The sequence below is a fragment of the Diprion similis genome, chromosome 11 (assembly GCF_021155765.1).
Source record: "Diprion similis isolate iyDipSimi1 chromosome 11, iyDipSimi1.1, whole genome shotgun sequence".
Classification (NCBI taxonomy): Eukaryota; Metazoa; Arthropoda; class Insecta; order Hymenoptera; family Diprionidae; genus Diprion; species Diprion similis.
In genome coordinates, this window is record NC_060115.1 from 2268470 (window position 1) to 2295354 (window position 26885).

General features: G+C 39.1%; 1 protein-coding gene across 9 annotated transcripts; it reads left to right on the forward strand.

Annotated features, from left to right (window-relative positions):
* Positions 1 to 131: 131 nt before the first annotated feature.
* On the forward strand, positions 132 to 23209 carry LOC124412205 (DENN domain-containing protein 5B). 9 transcript variants are annotated; one of them, XM_046891892.1, is made up of 20 exons: positions 132 to 622; positions 13897 to 14006; positions 15383 to 15603; positions 15697 to 15891; positions 16059 to 16530; positions 16621 to 16757; positions 16846 to 17033; positions 17193 to 17368; positions 17513 to 17724; positions 17826 to 18032; positions 18125 to 18133; positions 18372 to 18546; positions 18639 to 18903; positions 19642 to 19755; positions 20033 to 20276; positions 20361 to 20628; positions 20713 to 21025; positions 21113 to 21289; positions 21399 to 21609; positions 21708 to 23209. In XM_046891892.1, the coding sequence occupies exons 1-20, from the start codon at positions 505 to 507 to the stop codon at positions 21895 to 21897; spliced, it is 4002 nt and encodes a 1333-aa protein (XP_046747848.1). In that variant the 5' UTR covers positions 132 to 504; the 3' UTR covers positions 21898 to 23209. The 9 variants fall into 9 exon arrangements, with proteins under 9 accessions (XP_046747848.1, XP_046747845.1, XP_046747849.1 ...); XM_046891889.1 differs by having other exon boundaries at positions 19648 to 19755; positions 20012 to 20276; XM_046891893.1 differs by lacking the exon at positions 19642 to 19755 and adding an exon at positions 19115 to 19150 and having other exon boundaries at positions 133 to 622; positions 20012 to 20276.
* The last annotated feature ends 3676 nt before the right edge of the window (positions 23210 to 26885 follow it).

The following is a 26885-nucleotide window of genomic DNA, read 5'->3' on the forward strand; positions in this document are numbered from 1 at the left end:
ATGTCCATCTATCCTTGTTTGCATACGTATTTAGGCATGCGCACAACGCACCGCGCCTGATCTGGTAGAAAAAAATAGTCGAGGGTACATCACTCTCTGTTTTTATCGACAAACCGACTGTACACATGACTACGCACTCTATCAGTTATTATTTCTATGGCGGAGAGGAGATCAGTGGTCGCAATCGAGACGCGAACCGAATCGACGTATCGTCGAATGATTCGTTCAGTCAGTAGCCAACTTCGGGGCGTCGTGGAAAGATCAATTATTCTTAACAGAGAGAGGAACGTCTCGTTCGTGTCAACATCAGCTGTCGTTTCGCTCTCGTGTGAAATGACAGTTGTACCGAGAATGTGTCCACCAATTCGGTTGAATAATAATCACGTGCGTGAGTGAGTGAGAGAGCGGCCTCAATCCTATAAATCGGATATTATATCCAAAACAAGGAGGTAAACCGCGAACGAATAAGTAAAACGTGTGTGACACCTAAAAAGCTGTAGGAAAATGAACGGGAGTCTGGATATGATTCGGGCTCCGGAACAGCACCCGTCGCGATTCGCGGATTACTTTGTCATCTGTGGATTGGACCAGGACTCGGGCCTAGAGCCGGACAGATTTTTCGGTGAGTATCGCTTAAAATCAGTTCCTTGTCTCATACATAAGTAAATTATGCCTCTGGAGGTATTTACATTGGGGCCAAGTATTTGTGAATGTATAATCTACTCGTGTGCTCTACTATAATACGAGCTGCCTGCCGGATGGCCTCTGAACCGTGACGAACGGAGTTTCAAACTCGTCTCTATTTCACCAACAATACAATGGCTCGCATTGTTGCACCGTCTGTAGCGTTAATTATTTCAAAGTTTAACTTGGGTTGACCAAACTCCGTCGTGTCAACGTGTCTCCGTGCATTGCGTAATCGCGAAACCACATGAAATTGCGTAATAGATTCGTAACATGTTACAGTTTTGATAAACGTAATAAGATATGGTGCAAAAATGTAATAGAGAGAGGGGAATAAGTGCACGCGGATTTCTCTGTAACTCTGTAACCTCCTTTCTAGATTTAAATGCCGTTATCTCTCATTGTCAGCCGCCGCTTAAACTCTTAAACTTTCCTCCCGAATTTATTAACGAGATACCGCAATGTAGTAGCGACAGAGTGTAGCAAAATTTTTTTTATAACGTTTTGGCTACAGTGGAAAGGCGATATGCCACAGGGTAAAAAAATAATGCAAAAAACAGTTATTTATACCACACGAGAGCAGAAATTATTCACGCTTATGGTCGTCACACTTTCGGGCAGAAATGTTGACAAGTTTGAAAGTAAAGCAGCAGCTGAATGAAAAATTATCGCGAAAATACGTTTCCGCGAATCCCGCGCGCTTACAAGCGCGCGAAACAAAAAGGCGCGAAAGCTACTATCACAAATTGCGTGCGATTAACGATCGGTAGTAACAAGTTGCGAACGAAATCAGGGAGCGAAGCGATGCATTGTCTATAAAAAGTCTTTACGCCGCCTCAAAAATTCACCGATATCCCCCATACGCTGATTTTTCGTGACACATATAAGCTTATTTGTAGAACCGTTACGCTCCGAAAGCCTCAGAGGATAGACAAAGAATCGTGCCTAATCACGAATGAACTTTGAAAGACTGCAGCGACGGAAATGAGGTCCGTTTTTAAAACGATCAGAGACAAAGAAAATATTTTTACCAACATTTATCACGCTTTGTTACATTTTTCATGCTCCTTTTCCCTTATCCATTTCTCTCCTTCTCTCTCTCTCTATCTCTCTCATTTTCGCTTGTCGCATTTATATATCATACAATGTTACGTGTTCATATTACATACTCACGTGTAATAAAACAGACGGCTTGCAGCTTGGAGCGTGCTGAGCTAAGGATAAAAAGAATATAATTATATATCTCGCCGCGTGTTCGCTAATTAATATCAATTACTCGTACGTTTGACTGACTGGTGTCTACTAGCTATCTACCACAAAGTCGTGAGTGGAATTTTTCCTCACACGTCGAATCTATATTCTTCCAATTTTTCGGCAAAACTGTGACCACTTTTTTGTCTGCAAATTATTCTTGACATATTTGCAATATACTTACCCCCCTGGAACAGGAAATGTGAAAAAAGCTTATCGGAAGTTGTTTCTTCCCACGGTTTTTTCTATCTTCTTTCGATTCTACATTCTTCTTTTTCCGCTTTTTGAAACTATGCTTGTAATACATACGTGCGTCGTGCACCATAACGTAGAATGTTAAACTCTAAAAGTATCCCCTTTCATGCGGGTGCAGCAGCCGGAGTTTGACCTGGGATGCTGTGTGTGCAGTCTTCGAAAAATAAGAAAAGAAAAATCTCAAGTCCCCTCTCACCGAAAATATACTTTTACACTCGTCTATATAAACTAGGGGTAATAAGGATGAAATTTGGCCTAGGTATTTCCGTTCCCTCCTCCACCACCTTCGCTTTCAGAGACGCAGCTGTACCATCAATTTTCCCTTATTCGCGTTACACACTATAATGTAACTATGCATAGGGCGTTCGACGACAATTCGGTAAACGTGGACCATGACGTTTTTCAATTTTATCAAGATTTTTTCTTTTTTCGTCACTTGTCTTTATCTTTTGAATTTTGTATGTTTTCAGGGTCGTATTAAAGTAGAAACAAATCCTTGACGAAATTGAAAAATGTCACCGTTAACCGTTTACCGAGTTGGCGTAGAATGCCCCATATATATGTATACACATGTATATATCCGTTTTCGAAACTTACCCTGAGAAGAAAAAGCCGTAAACTCGGTCCTGCGATATTCCGCTCTTTGGTTCTGCGACTCGAGAAACTCGAGGAAGAAAGAAGTCTGGGAAACCGTCTCGACAAAAGCGGGGCGATCGGTTTTTGGAATTTTCTTTTGAAAGATTCTTTCGCCTAGACGCAGCTGATGCACAGCACAGCGTGATATCTTTATTGATAAAATACGAGGGGCGAGACGATTACAATGGGCAAACATGGACTAGCCCAGATCAACGGTATTTATGCCCACGCGAGGTATACTCATTGAACAAATACGGATGGGCCGCAAGCCCATCGCAGGCTGATTCAGATATGCTGGAAATACTTCCGAAAATGGATTCGACGCAAAGATCGACCAGAAAATTAGTTCTTTACTATACTATATAGATATATTAGGGTGGGTTAAAAGAAATAACTTTTTTTTTTTTTTTTTTCGTTAGTTACCATGAGAATATCGTTCAAGATGATGAAAAAAAAATTTTGTAAAAGTTTGAACTCTTAATATTAATATTAAGAGGTTCCTATTTGCGATTTTCTATATCCTTTTGTTCTTTTGTTTATTTTGGCGTTGTATTACTCAACAACGGATTGACGTATCGTAAAGAACAATACACATTTTTGTAAGAAATTGAACGATCTACAAAAAAGGTCTCTTGAGATTTTTTCGTAAATCTATTGGTTCAAAAGTTATTTGAGGTTAAAAGTTAGTTATGTTAAATTTCACGATTTTATTCATTTCCACTATGAAATAATGGTTGAAACTGATAAAAAAAATTATAATATCCCTTAAAGTTTGTGTTATCTTCTTTACTAAAATATTGAAATTATCCCAAAAGTTCTGACTACTTCACAAGAAATAAGTTTTTAACGTAAACCATAAACACAAAATTTACATTTTTATCAACTTTTGAACGAGTAGATTTACGAAAAAATCGCAGAAGACCTTTTTCGTAGATCATTTGATTTACTATAAAAACATGTATTGCTCTTTACGATACATCAATTCGTTGTTGAGTAATAAAATTCCAAAATGAAAAACAAAAAACAAATTTTCCCGTGTTATTTAAACGCGAAATGAAAAATCGCAAACAAGTACCTCATAATAATAATATTAAGAGCTAAAACTTTTACAGAATATTTTTTTTTTCGTCATCTTAAACCATATTTTCTCGCCGAATAACGGACAAAAAAATAGTCGTTTTTTTTTTTTGCTCACCGTAATATATATTATATCTACTCGAAATTTCCTTAATTCAGACGTTTCTTTACATCCTGCAGACTTTCCGAGCGGGTTTAGTAGATTAAATCGGTTATTAGGCCTGCGAACCGTGCGCTCGTTTATTGTTGGTCCGGAGTCCCTCTTCTAATTACGTAAGACCTTTCGGGTGTGCTTAATCGTCGCGGCCACTGCTCGAATGGATAGAGGTTTTACAGCCGTGCAAGGTAATTATTAATACCCCCGCGAGGGTTATTGTACGGACTCTTAATTATGAACGGCTTGTTTTATTTACAAATCTTGACTTGAATTGTAATTCATAAGCGTGCCGCGCGTTCGGTTTGTCTTCAATTTTTCATTAGAACGCGGTGTTAACAATATTGCTTTGAATTTTTGTACGCAGTATTGGATGTATCGCGGTTTTTGGTCTCATGTGCAGCGGTATGACCACATGTATTGTATGTATATGTTTGTTTCCTTGACCACATCGCGTACGCATATTTATTATGTATATATCTATATAATTATTATCGCTTTGACGTATGGTTACAAAAATTACTTTGACGAGGAAAATTATACCGGACGAAATGCAATAACAATGAGTATATTAATTACAGGTTAAACAATATGTGTACATGTGATATCGCAAAAGAAATTTTTTTCGTAAACTTCTAACGGTATCTTTGAAAATATTAGAACTTAGCACCTGACTAATACGAAAATCAGTATTAAAAAATCTTCTTTGGCGGAAAAATCCGATTTCACGATGTTTTGGTATTTTTTCGATTTTATAGATTTCGATTTTCGTTGAATCCAATTGATGATGATGGTTTAATAAACTAATAAACGATCAAGAGATCGAGAAAAGACTATGATCTCAACAGGGTCAAAAATTTCATCAGAATTGCGCTGGGAGCGAGATTTCGGAGTTACAAATAAAATGTGTGATCTTTACGTAGATATTTTAACTAAAATATCAATTTGAAGTTGGTTACGCTCAAAACTTTTGTCCTAACCACGTGTTAACGAATGTTACCAATTACAAGAAAATAATACCAGATGAATAAAATTGATCTTCTTTAGCGCAGCATCCTATACATAAATCAATGTGCTTGCATATAATTTGAACACTTTTGGTCAAATACAAATTGCATTAATATATCATCGGAAAAATCCTGGTTCAAGCCGAAATTTTGAGGACTCCAATTTTTATGGAACTATTTTTCATCGTTCCATAATATATCCTGAAAGGTCCAACTTCTAGCTCTGGCAAAGTCGTGGAATTTGATGTTTTGATGTTTACATACGTTCCTAAAATTATAAATAATGACTCAGACTCGATATGGAGGAATCCATATTCTCATATACGTTCTACTGAAAATCGCGAAGCAATAAATTTCTCTCGAAGGAAAACCATGATTGATCTGAAATGTCCCACGTTACATATACAATATTGCAATACTATACGTATGCGATACATATTAACACAAACCCTCAATCATCGGCGTCTTACGCACAAAGTTGAGTTTTATTACGACGTCACTTATCCAACATTTTATCTAAACTCCACTGCCTACCAAAGCATTTGTTTCCTCAAGGCGAGCACTCTGATGTAAAATGGAAAAGGAGTCTTCTCCCTCTGGAAATATTCTCAACCCTCGGAAAACAAGAAATAGCAGTATTATTATTAATAACCGTACAGCGACGCTGATATTAATAATGTAAAGAAAAGATAAGTAATTTTAATTTCATGCATGCGTATGATTTTATCTTATCACTCAGGTTTCTCTGGTTATGTATAAATAAACTGGAGTTTAAATTAAAGGATGATCTCTTTTTGACCTAAAATATCCCGTTCGATTCTCTTCTGCTAATTTTATCGTTATTTTTGATTTTCCAAGTATTATTTAAGGCAATATCTGTGCTCCCTAGGGTTCAAGAGGTCGGCGGGGTTCGATTCATCTCTCTAAAGTCGCGATTAAATTTCACACCCTCGGAGAGAAGTCGGGGTTGCATAAATTCATACTTCTTTATACACGTGTCGAGACCTAGACGCGAGAATGTAACATCAGACAGCGTCCTTTCACTGCCTTTTCCTTATCAAACGACGTGACGCGGCGGCGGGCGAGTCGAGGGAAAGGTTCTCGAGGGTTGAAGGGCATCCTGGGTAATCTTTCAAGGGCTTCGAACCCCTTCTCTCTCCGTCTCTCTTCCTCTCTGTGTCTCCTGCTCCTCCAATTCCACGCAGAGTCGAAAAGCGAAGGTGGCTGACGGCTGACACCGCGCCGTTATTACAGACGCGTTTAATCCACCCTGAAGAATTCCGCGTCCAAACCCGGACCATCATCTCGCATGACAAATTACCAACCCGACAGAGCCGTCAATATGAATTTTCACGTCATCGCTTTTGGGGATGATAATTATTTCAACTTTTGAGGAAAAAACCTCACGTTCGTCTCCCTGCTTTTCAATTCATCTCGTGTATTTTTAGCTACCGTTCATAGACTTCGTTTTTCTGGCCAGATACAGAGAAGACTTAAATGCGAACCACATGATGCACCGCTTACACTCGTACGAGCAAAAATAACTAACAAGGAAACAGGCTATTCCGATCTAACCACGCGGTCCTGAACCGTTTACTGCATTACTTCAAGGTTGACGTTGATATGCGCAGATCTGATTGTCAGAGGGAAGAAAACTCACCGACTACGATCAGTGAGGTGCATTGTCCTCTTCTACTCTGCGGCGCTGCGCAGATGCAGCCTGTTTATACGCGTCCTCCTACGTACGCCCATATAACGAAACTGGAAATAAACGAATCGGCCAATTCATATTCCCCTTCGTCCGTCCTTCATTTTACGCAAATTTCACTCTATCCCACAGCAATTCGCACTGCAATTATAATACGCACAAAATTAATTAATTCTAATTTTAAACAAACCTCCGAGTATTTTGCAAGCATATAATAGGTAACAATAAGTGAACGGGGTGCCTATGATGACATCGTGTTGCGAAGAAGGATTAGAGGGGGGGGGGGGGGGCAGGGGTTGGGCTACGCAGTCTGCAGGGGTTGTCGAGTGGGTCTGATTCATATTGTCGTCGTTAGGCTGCGGAGTAAGTACGCGGGCATGAACTCGGTGGTGAAAAGGTTCGTTCGACTCCCTCGTTGTCGGAGAGAGGCATTAGAGGGAAGGAGAAAGCGCGACAGATCGATACTTTCTTACCACAGTTAGTATGTACGTAGAGTATAACCGTTTCCCTACCCCTGTGTGTGTTGTCCTCCTCGCTTGCTATTTATTGTTGGCCTCGCTCATTTTCCACGGGGGATGACGCGGAGGTCCAACGCCGTCATTCTTACGCCCACACCTCGAATTAAACATTTCTTTATACGCCACCTGTTCACTCGCCGAATGCTGTATAATTCCAATTTCCCGGGAGACGGAAATTTTCACTCAGGTTCTCATGATTATTCAATATATATATATATATATATATATATATATATGTATATATATATATATATATATATGTTTATGTGGAATATCATTAATTTATACGTAAAAATTTATCAAGTATTTTGGTGTACCTAGTTGTTCTACTTTACGACGATTTATTGAAGTGTGGTGAAAATTTTCGCCAATGTTTATCGGAGATAAACACCAATTGCCAAGTTTATAATGATTGTACGGTACGTGCATACCTTCGTAACATTCAAAGAAATTACCGAAGAAATTTGCTAATGTTTCTAGGTTGTTTGGAACGACTTTGCAGACTCGTTTTATTCTGGTAAAATGCCGTGAGAGAAGAGGGAATTATTCAAATTACAAAATTGTTCATACTCACTCGAGTTGTCATTTGAATTCATTATTTATAAAGTTCATCGAATAAATATGCACTCTATATACGACGATATTTATGCGGAGAGTTGTTCTCTTGTAGAATAATTAACAATATGTCAGACTTTGCGGCAGAGCCAGATGCAGAGAATTTGAAATCACATGCATTAAATTCGCTTTCTCTCTCTCTATCTCGAAAACTCTGCCATGCCCGTCTTCCTTCGTATGGATATATCTCATACGTATATATATATATGTATATATATAGATCCGAAGCTTTATATACGTATACCACTACCAGCAATATATAAAGTTTCGGATCGTTGAGAAATCGATTTGCAATTCAATTCAAGAGCCGGACGGGGACAGATTAAGAAGCTGATAGCTTCGAGCAATTGATTGACCGGAAATAGAATTTTCCCGCCTCTCGGGAATTTTGTAATTGTCGAAAAAAATTCAAAATACGAATGAATTTTTCCTACGTCGACGTCTGCCTGTAATCGTGTTAATCGACTAACCATTAGTTGCGGGTCAAAATTGACTAGTTGAAAGGATAGTTCTCAGAATTCTAAATCTGACAATGATAATCTCTACAGATAATGTTTTGATCATTTAAAGAATTAGCAGAAAAAAAAAATTGTATAAATAAATAAATTATGTAACGCGGTATCGTGACAAATCGATAAACGACACAGTTTCGTATTCTGTATTATCTTGTCCTGAGAAATGTCTCGACTTTTATTCTACCATACAAGAAGAAGTCGACGTGGTTTCCGTGGTCCCGTGTAGCCTTCGGGTTTTTGGCCATTGCCCACTATTTCCTCTTCCCCTCCTCACATCTTTTATATCCTTATCTCCTTGGCAATCGTTTCGACAACTCATCCCCTTTCAGCCGTAGTGGAGACGGAGCTTGTAGACCGCCGAAGCAATTGCTAAAGCCATTCTCCTCTCCCTTTAATCCAATGCGCTGCTGGTATCTATACAGAAGTAGCTATTGGCTTGATTAAATGCAATACATCGAGGCGTCATAATGTTTTAGACGAAATGTTACGAAACGGCGCTACATCCGATAAGAATTCTCATCATTTTCGTGTGTCGGGGATGCGGGGAGGGAAAAAAACAATTTTGAATTGCGGAGAGGCGAAGAGAATCGACAGTATTAACGATGGCGGACGGAGTGCGGTTGCACGATCGAATTGTTACGGATCGTTTGATAAGGACTCCGCCTTCACGAGTTCAAGACTCTCGAGCGTGTCAAATAGGGTTCGCTTCTTCTTGTTGGAAGCTCGACAACGCGTGCAGCATTGAACGTGGCGTTACGCCAACTGCAAAGAAATTTTTTCTCCAGAATTACCGTTCTCCGCATGAGCAGTGAAACTGGGATAAAAAAAATACAAAAATACTAAGAAGAAGGAGAAAAGAATCGAAAAAAAAGACACGGAGTAAAGTAAGAAGTTTTATGCCGCCTGTCGCTGTAAGCCTGCTAGGAGTAAAATATACGTCCGAGTCAGCTTCTGCATCTGATCTGACACCTCATCTTCGTTCTTCTGTTTCTTGTACTTTTTTCTTTTCCTCTCGTTGCACGTATTGTACCGTTGATAATTTACCGTCAATTAATTACTCTGATCATTATACGCCGACTTTAAGCAGTCGTGCAGTAGCTTTAAATCGAACTTTACATTGATAAATTAAATAGCTGTTTCAAGGCACCAATTACTTCTTTGAAACAAACTCAGTAATCGCGTACACAACACGTGACACAGCACAACGAGACAACCGCGGCTCTTTTTTAACATCTGTAATCAGCTTGTGCGCTGGGGGCTGATAACCTTGGGCGAAGGGTTAAAGGTCACCTTGTAAATCTCCTCTTTCTTCTTCTCTTTCTCCTTTTCTTTCTCTCATCCTCTCCGTTGAACAAAAGCGAAAGACTTACTACCTGCACGCTTTCATTATCACGCTCTAGCGCGAAACCTACGGTGAATATCAGGGAGGAACCCAATTACACAAAGTGTACTCCGAAATCGTGAGGTTTATCTTGTATATCGCAGTATTTCTCCCCACGTGTTGTATGTACAATACAAGCGGAAATTCGACTGTCGATTTTTGATCCGCACCCTGGTAGTTGGAGGGCGGTTTTCTGTCCCTTTAGAGTGGAAATTCATGGTATTAACGATCGAGCCATGTTCTCATTGAACTTCCTTCTTCGGCGGTGACAGAATTGCACGCTGGACGAATCGCTTAACGTCTGGCTCGTTGCCGAACTTCGACTCGCGGAATCTGACGTTGTTTTGCGGTGCGGGCGACGAACGAATGGCGAACGCAAGAGGAGACCACGGAGGTCTTTGACCCTTAGGGAAAAAAACCGAAGGAGGAAATGTCGTGGCTGATGCAGCGGTGAGGAATTAACAACCTGCTTCTGGTCTATTGCTGGATGCTGCAGGTCTGGCTCAATGGATTTTATGGTTTTAGCACGGCACGCACGGGGCGATCGGATGGTACCTAAATGCTTGAACTTGAATCGACGCTACGTGATGCAGTCTGCTCGTTTCGATTGGACGTTGAAAACATTCTAATCATCGAGGCTGCAAGGCCAATTATCAGCCTGTTGTGGTAATTGCTTAGAAGGCCAGTGTCGTCGAGTAAACTACTGAAAAAGTAGAAATATCCTCCGCGTGACTATATATACGAAGAAAGTTAGAGAGTCGAAAATTCACCCCTGCATCCAGCGAGCATGGTTCGTTGATAAACATGAGGGGTGGATAGGAGGGAGCAAAAAGAGCCGCTTTTTACAACCTGCACCACCTCTCTTGAAATTTTCAACCATGAGTCAGATTTAAACCCCTCTGTCGTAGGTGCTCTTGCGGAGGGAACGAAAAATACTGCCGTGTATATATAAGGTGCGAAGGGTGCGCGCCCAACGCTGCTAGTAAAAGTGTTGTAATCAAGCATGGGGGAGTGATTAAAAAATGTGCTTTTTTCAGCCTCGCCGTGCTTTTGTCGCCACGCGGGTGTTCATAGTGTCTACTAAATTTTGCAATCGCCTAACTGTAGAATTAGCTGCGGTGGTAATTCTGTGTAACGCCATTTCTTGTACCGCATTCGTACCGCATCCAATTTTTTTTCATTCACTCGTCGCTGTACCCATGTGGAAAACAGAACTTTGCAAGAACAATGGCACATGGGACAAAAGCACTCCGCGGACTTCTTCTTCCTCTTATTCTACGGTCAATTAACCGAGTTGACTAGCCGCGACAGCCGAAGGAATGAATCTCGTCCCTGCATCGCTGAAACATACGTTCCCACTTCCTCGCCTATTTATTTGATTAAACGAGCAGTCGGCTCGCGTGGTCTCGTCTATCTCGTCTGCCTGGGTGGGAGCGTTTAGCTTCGAACAATTTATCTTACGATTCATTGCCAAGTTGTTTACAGTCCGTACGCGGACGAAAAAGAGATTGATACAATTTAATGTACTTAATAAGTGATTTTATCGGGAGAAAAATACAGACAATAGTATATTCATGTATTACGATTATGTTTTACGCGTTTTTTCATGCGTTTTTTTCATACACGAGTCACGAACTACCCGTTTCTATTACGATAGACTGAGTCTGCGAACGCGCATGCGCGGAGGAGTTGAAACTTGTCTTTTCTGCACTGCACGCATGCGCAGTCGCGAACAAACCTGATATCACGCGACCCTAACCTCAATTTCGTGCAATATTTGCAATATTCGTCTTCGGCTCGTATTCGTGCTCACCTAAGACTCAAATTGTTTTACAATTGTTGAAGTTTACCTCCTTGTTACACAATATATTTTTCTGTCCCTCTCTGCAGTAAGCCGATCCTAATTAATATATTACGTGTAGCCAGTAGAGTAATAAGAGTGTAATCCTCTAGTTCTTATATTAGTACTGTTGGTTGTTCATTCGACCCACTTTCGAGAGGATGTAAGTACAGTATTCAGGTACACTTAGAGACATAAAGAGACCGTTTCCTCGAGATTTTTTCGCCCTCTATTCGTTCGAGCACCATAAGTTTCATTGTCTCGCATTAATTCCTGGGAACCGGGCTGAAGTAAGTGACGCGTTAACAGATAACGCAGTATTTTTGAAAGCATTTAGAAATAATTACTCCGAGTTGAAAGCTGGGCGAGTCGTAGTCGTCATTTTCAATTTGAATATCGAAATGTATCCCCTGACTTTCAGTGCGCGATGGGAGCGATCCCAGCTGCAAGACGAGGGGCTGGAAATATGTGATTTTTTATGTTCTCTGCCCCCTGCTACGGCGGAAAGTTCTCCTTCTTTTCGATTATTTTTCTTCGCGTTTTGTTCCTTCTCCAAAACTCCGCCGACTTTGGGCCTCCGCGAAGCGCGTTTATCCGACTCTTTTAACCCTCGTCTCGTAACATGGCAAACGGAAACTACGAGTTTCTCTTTTTCAAGCAGGCGACACGATTTCACCCGGCATAATATCGAGCTGCGACTTACATGTATGTTCATACATACATAATCTTACGGGTCACTGAAGCATCGATCTTCGCAGGATGAAATCGTAAGGCGATAACTCTGCACTCTATAGTAATATTGAATTTACAACTGTCGTAAAGTGACTTGAAAAAATGTCGGCGAATTTTCCTGTCACCCTCACGTCGTGCGTCGGTACATGTTTGATCGCACGACCGTCATGAAAGATGCATCACTGCTCTGAACTTTTACGACGACGTGTAACAAGCAAAGAGGAACTGCTACGTAAACACGCATTTACAGAGCCGTTGAATATTTAATAATTTAAATATGTGCATGTATAACGACCCTCGGTGTCAAGTGATATGGATGAATTTACTCGATTCCAGTTGTTGTACGAAGCAGCCAGATGCTGTTCACTTATTCAAGATTTATCGCGAGACGGCTAAATCGCGTGAATATCAAAGTCTTGGAAAAAGATGTGCAAAAATTTTACACCTGAATTTGAATTATACCGCGACCCATGTTATTGCCGCGGAGTTTGTTATCTTTCGTTTGCATTCCTTGTAATACTTTTTTTACAGCTCGGAATATTCGGAATCTTATTCCAGGCGAAATTTAGAAGCCGATTATACAGTTCTGCGGATCGTTGAGGTTGTGCAAAAGTTTTCCAGCAGCAGATGGAAATAGAATACATTTCACCCCGAATTATGCCGCCTCGCGGGGGTCGTCGTCACATCGTCTGTTTTATTGAAATCTCTAGCCTTGCCCAACGAGATACTGGAAAATAGTTTAAAATTCGCGGTATAACTTTACCGGGTGTCATAAATCTTCACAGCCGCTTTCCAAGTTAATTAAAAACGTCTTTGCAATCTACCGTAGCGTGCGAAGCCTACTCAGTTTGCATTGAAAAATTTTCCTCCTGCAGCACGACGACGGTGAAATATGCATTATGCGAACTTAGCCTGTGGAACCAGCCTGCTCTTATATACATACATATACTATACACGTTGGTAATTGTACAGCTCCTCTTTTCGCTGCAGTCAGTCATTGAGGTATCCACTATTGTAAACATAACTTTCCCTCGAAATTGTACCGTGCCTGTAGCGAGGCAATCTTTTGAAAACGAAAGCCCATAAAAGAAAAGCTGTCCATACGATACGTATATGTATATCCGTGCTGAAGACCCGCCATAAAACACCCCCGTTCGCACCGTTCAATGCTATAAAAATACAAGTTTTACTGCAAAAATGCCTGTAAAATTATACGCGTTAGGAACAATAAAAAAAAAAATGAAATTACCCCGAAAAATATACTATATCTTTCTTAAACTCTGCAGATCATAATCAAGTACCTCGTATATTCCGCTTCGGTTCGTTTTATAGAATAACACACATAAATGTGTATGAAAAAATGAAACGGTTATCGTATAATAAAAATAATGGTTTATATCTGATATTTTCTGGAGGTTTCTTTCGACCGAATTGAAGCTGATTCCTCGCGTATTTCTCTATCTCTCTTTCAAATTTTCAACTTTACAATTAATATTGTTCCATCTTTCTATTTTCAATTCCAGGCGACTCGCTGCAATCTACACCCCTCGACAGAGCTTACAAAGGGACGGTTCTGGGTCACTACCCGGACTCTGTGCCTTGGAACCACTTTGACAAGCACGCCGTCTGCATGGTAAGCTCATCTTTAGATATACACGTGCATATAGGTACGTATGTATATAAGGAAGTGTGTAGTTCCTTTGGATTTTTGCCCGTCTTTTTTCTGCGCAGCCTATTTTAACTTTCTCAACCCCTTTTCTCTCCCCTTTTACCCTGCACCACGGCTGACTTGTATAACGTACGTACGCTTACGTGCCGAGCAAATGTGTTTTTTGTCCCTCCCGTATATGCATTGCGTGTGGTATACGTGTACATACTACTCTACGCAGGCATCAGTAATCGTTTTTTTCGCAGTGCAAGAAAAAAAAAAAAAAATAAACGAAACAAACAACGTAATTTACTGTGGTGTCCAGGAATATTTATCTGCAACTTTTTATCCTTACTGTATTACGTTAATTGTTCAGATTTGCTGAATTCTGCGCAGCTGCATGTAACTCGATATCTTTATTATTACGCAGTATCCACGTCTCAGGATTGTTATATGTACATCTATACACTGTATGTACAAATTGTAAATAAGTAATCGCGAAAATGAACTGGCAGATCATGATTTGTTGTATAAACTTCCAAAAGTATTCTGCAGGGCCTTCTTGACTTTCACGAGAGAGTTGTGTCAAGAAAAACCAGGAATTATTCCTTACCTTTGTTTGTAGGCAGGTTCAAAGCCGCGGTCTACATGTATAAACATACACACATAAGACTGGCTGAGCAGCTCAATAACAGCTGCTGTGAAACTTGAGGGAAAACTTAATTAAAGACTTTGATACTTATACGTACGTCTGTATAATTAGCAAATCCCGCCTTCCGGCGCACGTGCAAATAAGACAAAACGATATTTAAATGTACTCAGTCAATCCTTTCTTTCGGGGAAAACTTGTTTTAACGTCTCTGAAATTCCGTTTTCCTTTTCATTTTTCCACCCTCCTAAATTGCTTTGATTATCTCCTTTCAACCGTACAATCCGTTTATCTCTTTTATTGCTTGAGATTACTATATTTACCCGTGTGCTCGGGAAACTGCCAAGCAAACAGAAATTTTCAGCTACTAGAAAGTCGCCCAGGTCTGAGAGGGTATGTGACACCCCCGTAGGACAACCAAATTGCGTACTTTGCTAGCAACTCGTGCTCGGTCACGTTAAGGAGAAGCTTGTATGCTTTTTCGAGAATTATCAGGCCAAGAGCCTCTTGACATGAGTATAGTTTCGAGCTCGTTCGAAGAAGAGTGTCAACCGTATACCTTATACTTATAATGTATCCAGCAAATTCTCATTTATATGAATAAAAATAGCAGCATAGTTATCTAAGTGAAAAGAAACACGCGATATGTGCCCTCTCTTTGACTGCATACGTGTAGACGAATTTCAAATAAATGTTTCGTCTCAATTTTCAGCTCTGTTTACCCAGTGGCCTGAGGTTCCGTACCCAAAAACACTCGATAGAACCTTCATTTCACTCGTTCGTACTCACCAAAGAAGATGGCCATCGAACCTATGGTTTCAGTCTTCTGTTCTACGAGGAGTGTCGCAACAAAAAAATATGCCATGCTATGCAGACCCTTCAATCTATGCACATCACCGAACTGAGCAGTGGACAGAATGGCACCCCACCTATGTGAGTTCCCATATTCCCAATCTTTCGTCTTTATTTTCTTATTCGTTTGGTTTTATTTTCCAAATATATTAAATATTTCTTCCCAACTTCTAGCCCCAGGCGAGGACAAGATGGTCATAACACTAGATCCCTACCAAGACATTTCAAATTATCCGCTCACTCACCAGGCGCAGCTCTCGGCTACTATGATTATACCAAAGATAAACTTCTGGTCACAAAGTCTATCTCACTGCTGTGCCAGCAGCCGTACCTCCACGCCGCTCGTACCTTTCTCACCAATCTTTACAAGTTAGTATCGAACATAACAGAAAAAGAAACAAACAAAATGTGTACCAGGAATGTGACATTATAGATGAGAAATAAGAAATTAACACTATTCGTTATAGAAATACTTTATCACAACATATGGGCTTCAATATTCCTAATTAAATGACTTTTCATTAATCTTTTTTCAGATGCGTCCCAAGGCATCCAGGTCCTGGCCTTAGCTTAGAGTCTTATGTATACAATCTTCTTTATAATGTTCCGATACCTCTTCCTGGTAAATCTCTCAAGTTTTTTGTACCAAATGATGAGCCAGCTAAGGCACCGCTAGAGCTTGTCATACATCAGCCAACTTTGCCGGAAGAGTTGCCAATGCTTGACTATCCGCTTAAGGACATATTTTCGTGGCTTGGAGTCGACTGCGTAATACAGCTGTTCACTTGTCTGTTATTGGAGAATCAAGTACTATTGAGAAGTGCTGATTTTCAGAAACTCATGGTTGTCTCAGAGTGCATTACTGCCCTTCTGTTCCCATTCTCTTGGCAACATGTGTACGTACCAATATTGCCGGCTAGTTTACATCACTTTCTAGACGCTCCTGTACCTTTCGTTATGGGGTTACATGCTCAAAGTGAAGGAGGCAATTTGAAGATTGCCAGTGAAGTGAGTGTACCTTGTTGTATTTCATACGCACTGCCAAATGAGTCATTTTCAATAATTCTGTTACTCATTCTAGCACTCATACTGTTACAGGCAAACCTGTGTTATGTAGATATAGACAAACAGAGTATCCAATTACCCGAAGAGCTACCGGTGTTTCCGCACAGATTACAATTCATTACTGAAATTAGAGAGTTACTAAATAAATTCAAAGTGCCACATCCTGATAAGTAAGTTTCTGGTTCGTCATCTTTTGAGTCTTCTGCAGAGCGGCACTGTGTCCTAACTACTTTCTTTCACTTTTATTTTTTCTCTCAGGACTGACAATATGGCCATCAATTATTTGAACGGAGATATCATGACTAGCAGCTTGACTCTTCCCGGATCAGGATTTCACCATCCTAGAAGAAAACATTCTTTGCACGATGTTTTGGATTGGGACAGGCCAGACCCTGAACCACACTCCGAAACGGTGCAAAGAATAGTTGACATTGTCAAGAGGACAGGTGAGATCATTTATTTTCGGTACTTGACTCCCAGTGATACTGTGCTGAATCTAGTTGCTTTTGCTTGACACTGCAAGGAGCTGCAAATTTGAATGTAAGCTTTTCTGACAACTTGTTTCGAATATCGTAATACATGTTTATGTTCTATCAATTATCTAGGAGTAAACTTGGGTGATATTGACTCCGTGGAGAAAACGACAAAAGAGAAGGTACTCACTGCACAGGAAGAGTACCACGATACTCTCATCTTCAATAACGCTCTGAGAGAAATATTTCTGAATCGTTTCGTGCAGATATTCTCAAGCTATGAACATTTCGTCATTCAACCTAGCCAGGTAACAGAAATGGCACCACACATTTTCTTGTATATATATATAATCATAATCTTCATATAAAGTCAACCGTTACTTAGCGATTCTTAAACTATCTTCCTGCCCTGGAATATTCACTCTCTATGAATATGTTGAAACCAATTTCAGGACAAAGAAGAATGGTTGTGCAACAGAGACAGTATGCATGTCTTTGACAAGGCTACTTTTTTGTCTGATCAGCCTGCACAGCATTTGCCCTTTCTTTCGCGGTTTTTGGAATCTCAAATGTTTGCGTCGCTTGTTGATAATAAAGTTTTAGCTGCTTGGAGTGAGTTGGATCCTAACATCAGAGTCTTTGATCAAAGAATATCCCAACTAAAGTAGGTTGACCATTATTCAACAGAGATAAGATATTGAAAACTTCTTACAATTGACGTCTTACTGTGATAAATATTCTCGTCGTGATTCCTTCCTTGTAAAGGCAAAAAGTTGGTGAAGGAATAGTGAGATCGCCTTGCTACGAGACCTGCCAAGCTGTAACTGCAACGCAGAAGCTCCTTGAACAACGTCTGAACAATGTCGAGCTGGAGGCTGTTCCACCGACTGAAATTCTTCCTCACAGAGCAGCTTACTTTCGAAGTTTTCCACTCCTCGACGGTGTCGCCTTGAATAAAGAACCAACGCAGAGGTGATTTTATACTATTCTTTTAAATAATTCACTGCTACTCTTAATATTGAAACAATAATAACATCATTTCTTGTTCTTGCTGCTCCATGTAGTCTACTTCGGTAAGATAACACCTTAACGAGTTCTTTCGATGCTGACTGTTGCATGTCTGTTTCGTATACTTTTCGAAGAAAATATGCATTTTTTTTCTATATTCCAAAGTATAATACGAAGAATACAGATATTTTGAATATGTTTAAATGTTTTTGGTTTTTAAGATTTGTCAGAGTACATATGAAAGATTTTATAGAATATTTGTACAGAGTCCTTTAATGACGTGAAATTATTGTCTGTCCACAGCAGCCGGAGGGGCCAAAAACAATGGAAGTATAAAATGAAAATGATTGAAGCCAGCGGAAAGCTACAAACTCCGCAAGAATCTCAGTCCCCCCGACCACAAACTAAGTTTTCCACTGACATGAGCCCAGCACTGATTGCACAAGCCAATTGGACTTTTGTGGAAAAATTGCTCAAGGTATTTAAAAAATTATATTTTTTTGCTGAATAGATAAAAAATTCTCATATCGTGAAATGGCGTGCTCAAACTGTTCTGGATAAATTTTCTAGGACTGTAAGTCCAAAACGAAACGAATGCTGGTAGAGAAAATGGGTTCTGAAGCAGTGGCACTTGGTCACGGGGGTGAATTTCTTTCGGATGTTGAAGAAAATACTCTGGTTGCCAGCCTGTGCGACCTTTTGGAACGAGTGTGGAGTCACGGGCTGCAAAACAAGCAGGGAAAAAGTGCTCTCTGGTCACATCTGACCACTTATCAAGAGCTAGATGAGTGTAACGATGCGACAAAAAGTATAGACCCCAATTTTTTAACTCCAGGTAATTTCGAGAGGTCTTACATGAATCATCAACTAGTAATTGAAATAGCATAACTATCACTTGTCATCGATCATCTGCTTTTATCCTTTATGCCTAACTCCACCCATGTTAATAACAATTAAAACATTTCAGGTATATAAAATCGTTATAAAATATTTAAACATTCGTTTGGTATAACTAATAAGTAATTATTCACCCATTGGAAATGCAGCTCTCGCTTGGTGCGTCCTGAGGAAGCGCCTTGATTGTACGTTCTCTGCCCTTATATTGAAGATCAATCGCACTTGTTCTATATTATGACTTTGTTGATAAAGTTATCAATATTCCTTTTATTGAACACTTATAGAAGTAGTCGACATAGTTAAAAATATAAATAACACAGAATATGTGCTGATTGTGAATCACTGCTTCGTTGATATCGTGTTTTGACTCATTATCCATACTCAATAGGCGTTTTGTAAATGCATGCTTCACTGCTGAGGTTTATCAAATATGCAAACACTTAAAATTTTTCGCACCATAGTTCACACTCATGTACCTCTGCTATATAAAATTTCTCGGCTGAACTAATAACATCTCGTGTGACTAACAAATTCAATTTATCCCATAATATGTTCTTTGATGAATCTTAGTACATAATGGTGAATGCGAAATATCTTCTGTTCCATGTATTATGTAATTTAGTATCTTTTCTGTGGCACATTCTTATGTTTGCTTGTTTCATTTTTATGTTGTAAGAAATAGTTGAGAAATCGTCGAATAAGTTTTTTGGGTTCCCGGATCTCTTGATTTCATCGATTAAGAGCAGTAACATATTTGAAATTGCTTCATATCTGAAGGAGAACTTTAATGGTAAGCGTTGCTTGTGGTTTGTTGGTAAAATTATTACTTTCGTTCAGCTTTCATCCAGACTCAGTGCCCTGCAGAGTTTCTGAATCATTAAACTTACCATAGAATCAGTGTCTTAGAGTTACGTTACTCATACTTATGCATGCTTTGGTGATGAATCGCTCACAGCAGTCAAAATGCACGCTTGTACCAATGTTTTTGTCTATAAATCAAACAATCACGGCAAGTGCAAATCTATAATAAATTTTAATGGCTACAGATTTATCCAATTTGGCACTAGAAACGGAAGTTTCTCCAACACGAGGAAGAGAGAGACACAAATCGTCTGGTGAACGAAAATCCGTTGGTCCAGAGCATTTAAGACCTTTACCAGACTCTTTGATCTTCGATATAAGAAATGTACAAGCAATGACGGACATTAAAACTCACATCGGTTATGCTAGAGCGTGGGTCCGTCTTGCACTGGAAAAGAAATTGCTGTCGAGGCATTTGAAGACTTTGCTGTCAGATACGGCATTGGTCAGGTAGCAATTCACTGAATTGAAACAAATAATGAATTACTGAAACCGAATGGGATCCACTAATTCTCCTATATTTTTTGTATGCAGGAGTCAGTACAAACGTTCTGCATTTTTACGATGTGAAGAAGAAAAGGAGCAGTTTCTGTATCATCTGTTGACACTGAATGCTGTCGATTACTTCTGCTTTACAAATAATTATCCGACAACAAAATTGCCATACCGAGTGGTAATATTTCCGAGTAGAAAAGCAAGCGCCGCTACAACGACAGCTAATAGCTGGGTTGCTATATCCGGTACCTTGTGCGAGACGAATCCTGTTTCCATTCCCAAGGGGGCATTAGAATTCGTCTTTCATGTAAGTATTAAATGTACTTGTTTGCAGCCAATAGTTATCGTTCATAATTATACAGTTACAATACGCCCTCATTTTACTGTGCAGCACAGAAACTTGGGGGTACTATCGACGTTAAGGATAGGCCATGATAACACAGGTCTTTCCCCAAAGTGGATGGTTGAACACATAGTCGTTCGTAATGAGGTAACTGGACACACATTCAAGTTTCCTTGCGGTCGATGGCTGGGTAAAGGAATAGATGATGGATCGACTGAAAGATTACTGGTCGGAGCTTTGGTGCCCAAGAGTATCGACAATGAAGAACTTGTCGAATCTTGTTCTACTCCACCTAGATGCCGTTCACCTAGCATTCCGAGAAGAATAACGCTGACACATATCGAACTGCAGCATATGCTTGGTAACAATCATATGATTGAGCTTCTAAGATAACTTGATATTCAAAATTGATCAGTGAATACAATTACTGAATCAAAACCCCTTTCAGGAGAGGCAGTTAATGCTATCGTCAAATTTCACTACAGAAGAGAACCTCAAGATGGTTCATTAACTGCACTGCTGTGCGGGGAGAGCGGCCTTGTTCCTTCTCTTGAGCAGACGTTTCTATTTGGATTTAAGAGCCAAAGATTATTTGGGAAAAACCTTTATGTTTGGGATTACTTCGGTAATTTTTTCAAATACCCTAAAATCGCGTGGTGAAGTCTTTCTTGGCAAATTTGTTCAAAATCATGAAATTGCCATTCTTCTAACTCGTACATTTTGCTGATCAACAGTGCGGGTGAAGGAAAACTTTGAAATTTCTCTACTGGAGGAAATGGATGAATATTCACAGAGGCTTAGCAGAGACAGAAGGGCTCTGACAGAGAATAACCAACGGTTTAACATTTTACGAAGCTACTGTCACCTTATCGATCAAATAAACACGTGTAGTCAAGCTTTGGGCAAAGACGGAAAGTTTCAGTTATTCATCTGTCTGGGAGCTAGGTACGTGTGTTCATCATATTTTATTCGTGGTTTATAATTATTTTTGCTTTCCTTTGTCAGTAATAATAATATTGCTACAATTCGTTACAACTTGATAGAGAACACCTATTGCATCGCATGTTAAGTCCGATGAGCGAAGCAAGGTCAACAGTAGACATGTATGAAGAGATATCTTTCCTGCGGAGTCCTCAGCTGCTCACTTTCCTCATTCAGATACTGGAACCATTAGACGAGTTTCACATTGTTCTTGAGAAAAGCCTGACTCAGGGGATTTCGAGTATCTGCTAGTCATGCATTTCACATTCCATGTTCGAAGAAAGTGAGCATAAGGTGTCTGTGTTATAGTGATATATACATAATTTGTGCTACTCTTTGAAATTCAGAACACACTGAGTTCGTTGAGAATTGATTTCCGATAACTGTGTGAAAAATGGAATGAGATTTTAGATAATTTTTTATTTATTATTTGAATCGTAAGACATAATTGGAATACTATATTTTAGACAAGCTTTACTTTTAATATGAAGAAAAACTTTAATCGGTGACCGCGTAGCATTGGTTTTCCTTTTACTGATTTTTATAAGCTAATCTCATTTCATTTCAAGAAATATGAGAATGAAACAATCCCGTTCTTCTATTTTACCTGACTTTACTTGCCGTGACGATTGACATAAATACCGAAGAGAATGTGTTAGGTGATATTTGTAGGTAAATAAAATGTTAGTTAGTATGTAACCGAACCCATGTACCAAAGATGTTATTATTGTTACTACGTTCGTCAAGATTGTGATGATATGCCACAAAATCTGCACATGACATTAGTCTTAGGGTCTTTTAGATATACTTTTGTTCTCTTCGTTTTATTTTCTCACTCTTTGTTAGTGTGTGTACATAGTAGGTAGGATATTATTATACATACTGCAGATTCAGATATTTCACATATTATGACGACAGGTTTTTTGCATCAAACTGTCTGCGTTTCTTTCTACACGCTTTGATATTCAGAACCAATATTTCAAATAGTCCAATTGACATTGCTGATGACATGAAAAAATCATCCTCTCACCATGGACATGTAATAATGGCAGTGAATAACCCAAATGGAAAAAACTCAGTGATAGACGAATTTTACAAGCAATAATTAGTTATTATGATCTTGATTTAAAATCGAAAGGCTACTACTTTGCTCGTAATCAAATAAATTTGTCATTTTACCATAGCACCAGTGTAGATAAATATGATCTGTATATTTCTCATGACTTTTTGTTTTCCTGTATTGTAGTAGATATGCTTAGAGGTCAACGATGTCAGTTTTATAAGTATTCCAATTTTATTTTTTTTTTGACGTGAGTTAGTACGATGAATAGATAACAATTAAAGTCTAATAATAGGGCTTAATCGGAAGCATAATAAAATTAGAACCGAAGTATCGATTGCAAACGCGGTAATATATTCGTATAGATAATTTATTTTCTTTGTACATGCAGAGCACATATTATTCGAAAAGTCCCTGATTAAAGCCTTAATAAGATATCAAATAATACTATGGAGTGGTAATCAAAAATAAGATGGAAGAACGTACATGAAGAAAAAAATAGAATAAAATTAACAGTATTACATCAACTCACAAACTTTATTTTTCTCTTAGCTGAACTCTTGCCAGAAATAGCTAATTATACCTATAAGAGGATGGAACTGACGTGATTTATCGTGATCTATCGTAATATTAATACTTGTTCTATAGCATCGTGCAATATCTTATTGGGATTCTCAAACAACTTGTACACTCCCGTGAGTTTTGCCTTCAGTAGTAATGTGCTGCAATATTGTATTGCTAAAAGACTTCACTTCGAACATGCATACAAATCATATATGACAATCGAGATATCACCGTTTCACTATCATGCATTCACATTGACACTGGTTTTGCGTAACTCCAACATATACTTGCATCGCAAGACGCTCAGTTTCATTCAAATATCACCATACATTAAAGTGACATTATTATCATATGCAATGGATTAAGTTGTTAATGGCAATTTCGTCTATATCTTAAACAAGGCGGCAATCTGAGGACTTGTTATGTATCCGTATAGTGTTTGACCGTCGAGCAAATACTGCCGAACATTTGTCATATCTTTAAAATTATCAAGCACGTGTCTTTTCGGTCCTGCCAACTATGACAATAATATTCCTGGTAATACATAGAATTGTACTGCACTAACTCCTATGTACTGATCATCGGTTTATGTAGTTTTGTAAAGCGTTATCCTTGACATAACTGTCCTGAGGAAGTGATACCTTGTCATTATTTTTTAAACTCATTACGTAAAACTGTATACTACTGTTTTGAAATCTGCTCTTGTCTAACCATTATTTCCTTTGAATTAGGAAAGAAAAAAGTCTAGCTCATGGACTTGGGCTTCGTTGCTGTATCAATTATCTTTTTGAATTTCCCGGTATAAGGCTGATAGTAAAACAGTATGCTTGTGGGTTTGTCAACTTTTGTTCTGAAATTATCATTGCCTCGTTACATTATCAATCCTGTAATAACACTGCTTATTATAAAACAGATGGGAATTATAACTTACTTTTTCCACATCATTTGCCAACCCAATATTTCTTGGTCAAACCTAAAATCGTGGCAGCAAATTCGATGCAGTCATTATGTAACGGATATTGGATTTTAAAAACTGAGTATATACAGATTTCGCATAACGTACAAAGGACCAAATAAACGATACTTGATCTTTCTTGTAAACATAATAAGTCTCGTTTATCAAAACGATGATAGCTGAATACATAAAGCAAAGTCTCAACGGAGTCATACTTTTGAAAGAAACGTGTTTTAAGTGTTATAAGACAACGCTAATGCACCGATAATGCTTACATCGATGACATTGTATTTATTCAGATTTTTGTGTGTTGTAACAACATGATCATCTCAGCATCAGTGTGCATAAAATCTCAATCTCGGCACTCGATGATCGTACTCATTTTCCTTTTATATGACCGTGTATAGTGTATGATAGACGTCTATGTAATGCCTTTCACGTATAGTTACCAGATAATATTTGAGATTATTTTAATTGAAACTTATTTGTTCCTTACTCGAAACCGCGTGGTTCTTCTTGTACATACATCACTTCTTATGAAAACAGTGGCGAAACCGTAGTCTACATAGATCTTAGGAAAATTTAAATAATATTTCTGTATGTATATAATGTAGCTTAAGAAACAATTGTACAGTGGAATAAAAGATTATGAATTACGGAAGAATTAAGTTTCTGATTGAATGTCTACATGCATTCGTTTTTCTGGTTCCTAACGTAACCGAAAGATATCTTGAAATGGCATGAGGTTTTGCTGCGCATTCAGCAGTGCAACGTAATTGTGTACACATGCCGTAGTCTTGAGAATTCATGAACGTAATGTTTTCTCGATTGGGTAAAGCTCAAATACGAAGTAGTCGATGCATTTTATCAGCTGTTGGTTCTACAGTCGTTTGAATACCGTTCTTGCAATCCTTGGAATCCATTTGATCTAGATAAGGTCGTTTGCATCACTTATGTGAAGCAGAATTCGACTCCAAAGATCACAAGATACACAAGGTTGACACTATTGGATTTATTCAGTCCATTTTCTCGGATTTTGGATAATGCCTAATATGACTCGATCGGACACTTTGTCAACGTAATTTTTCGAGAAGAACCGTTTGAACGCAATCCCAACTCGCCGTAAGCAACGCGTAGAAAAAAAATGCCAGAGAACTGAGGATTTTCATCGTCATTTCTGTGCTGTTGGTCCGACGCTCTTTTTCATGTGATTTCTGAGTTCCTGGGGGTTTAATTACTCTAGAGATGGTCATACAAATCGATTCCAAGACTAAATATTTTCGGTTCCGAAAATAAGCATAAAGGAAGGCTAACCCCTTTGGATTTTTGGCGAAAATTTCGGCGATTCTGAAAAGTGCTCCAATAAATTCTTGGAGGCACTATTCCGACGTAATTTTGCGAGAGGAATCGATTAAGCGCAGTCCCAATACGCTGCGAGCAACGCATCAAAAGTTACAGCCGAAAAACTGGAAATTTTCGACGTCATTTCTCTGCTGTCGGTCCGACGCTCTTTTTCATGTGATTTCTAAGTTCCTGAGGGTCCAATTACTCTAGAGATGGTCATACAAATCGATTCCAAGACAGAAAAATTTCGGCTTCAAAAATGAGCAAAAAAAAAGGCTAACCCCTTTGGATTTTTGGCGAAAATTTCGATGATTCTGAAAAGTGCTGGAATGAATTCTTTGAGGCACTATGCCAACGTAATTTTGCGAGAGGAATCGATTAAGCGCAGTCCCAATACGCTGCGAGCAACGCATCAAAAGTTAGAGCCGAAAAACTGGAAATTTTCGACGTCATTTCTCTGCTGTTGGTCCGACGCTCTTTTTCATGTGATTTCTGAGTTCCTGAGGGTCCAATTACTCTAGAGATGGTCGTACAAATCGATTCCAAGACGAAAAAATTTCGGCTTCGAAAATGAGCAAAGAGGAAGGCTAACCCCTTTGGATTTTTGGCAAAAATTTCGACGATTCTGAAAAGTGCTCCAATAAATTCTTTGAGGCACTATTCCGACGTAATTTTGCGAGAGGAATCGATTAATCGCAGTCCCGATACGCTGCGAGCAACACCTGCAAAGTTACAGCCGAAAAACTGCAGGTTTTCATCGTCATTTCTCTGCTGCTGGTCCTAGGCTATTTTTCATGTGTTTTCTGAGTTCCTGGGCGTCGAATTAGTCTAAAAAGCGTCATACGGATCGATTGCCAGACAAAAGATTTTTCGGCCAAAAAAAATCCAAGGCTAACCCCTTTGCATTTTTGGCGAAAATTTCGACCACTTTGAAAAGTGCTGCAATTAATTCTTTAGGGTACTATTCCGACGTGATTTTGCGAGAGGAATCGATTAATCGCAGTCCCGATACGCTGCGAGCAACACCTGCAAAGTTACAGCCAAAAAACTGCAGATTTTCATCGTCATTTCTCTGCTGCTGGTCCTAGGCTATTTTTCATGTGTTTTCTGAGTTCCTGGGCGTCGAATTAGTCTAAAAAGCGTCATACGGATCGATTCCCAGACAAAAGATTTTTCGGCCAAAAAAAATCCAAGGCTAACCCCTTTGCATTTTTGGCGAAAATTTCGACCACTTTGAAAAGTGCTGCAATTAATTCTTTAGGGTACTATTCCGACGTGATTTTGCGAGAGGAATCGATTAATCGCAGTCCCGATACG

Coding starts and splice junctions, on each gene's coding strand:
- LOC124412205 (XM_046891888.1), top strand. CDS start 505: ATGAACGGGAGTCTGGATATGATTCGGGCTCCGGAACAGCACCCGTCG. Junction 14,007..15,382: donor ACAAGCACGCCGTCTGCATG/GTAAGCTCATCT, acceptor CTCAATTTTCAG/CTCTGTTTACCCAGTGGCCT. Junction 16,758..16,845: donor AAAGTGCCACATCCTGATAA/GTAAGTTTCTGG, acceptor TTTTTCTCTCAG/GACTGACAATATGGCCATCA.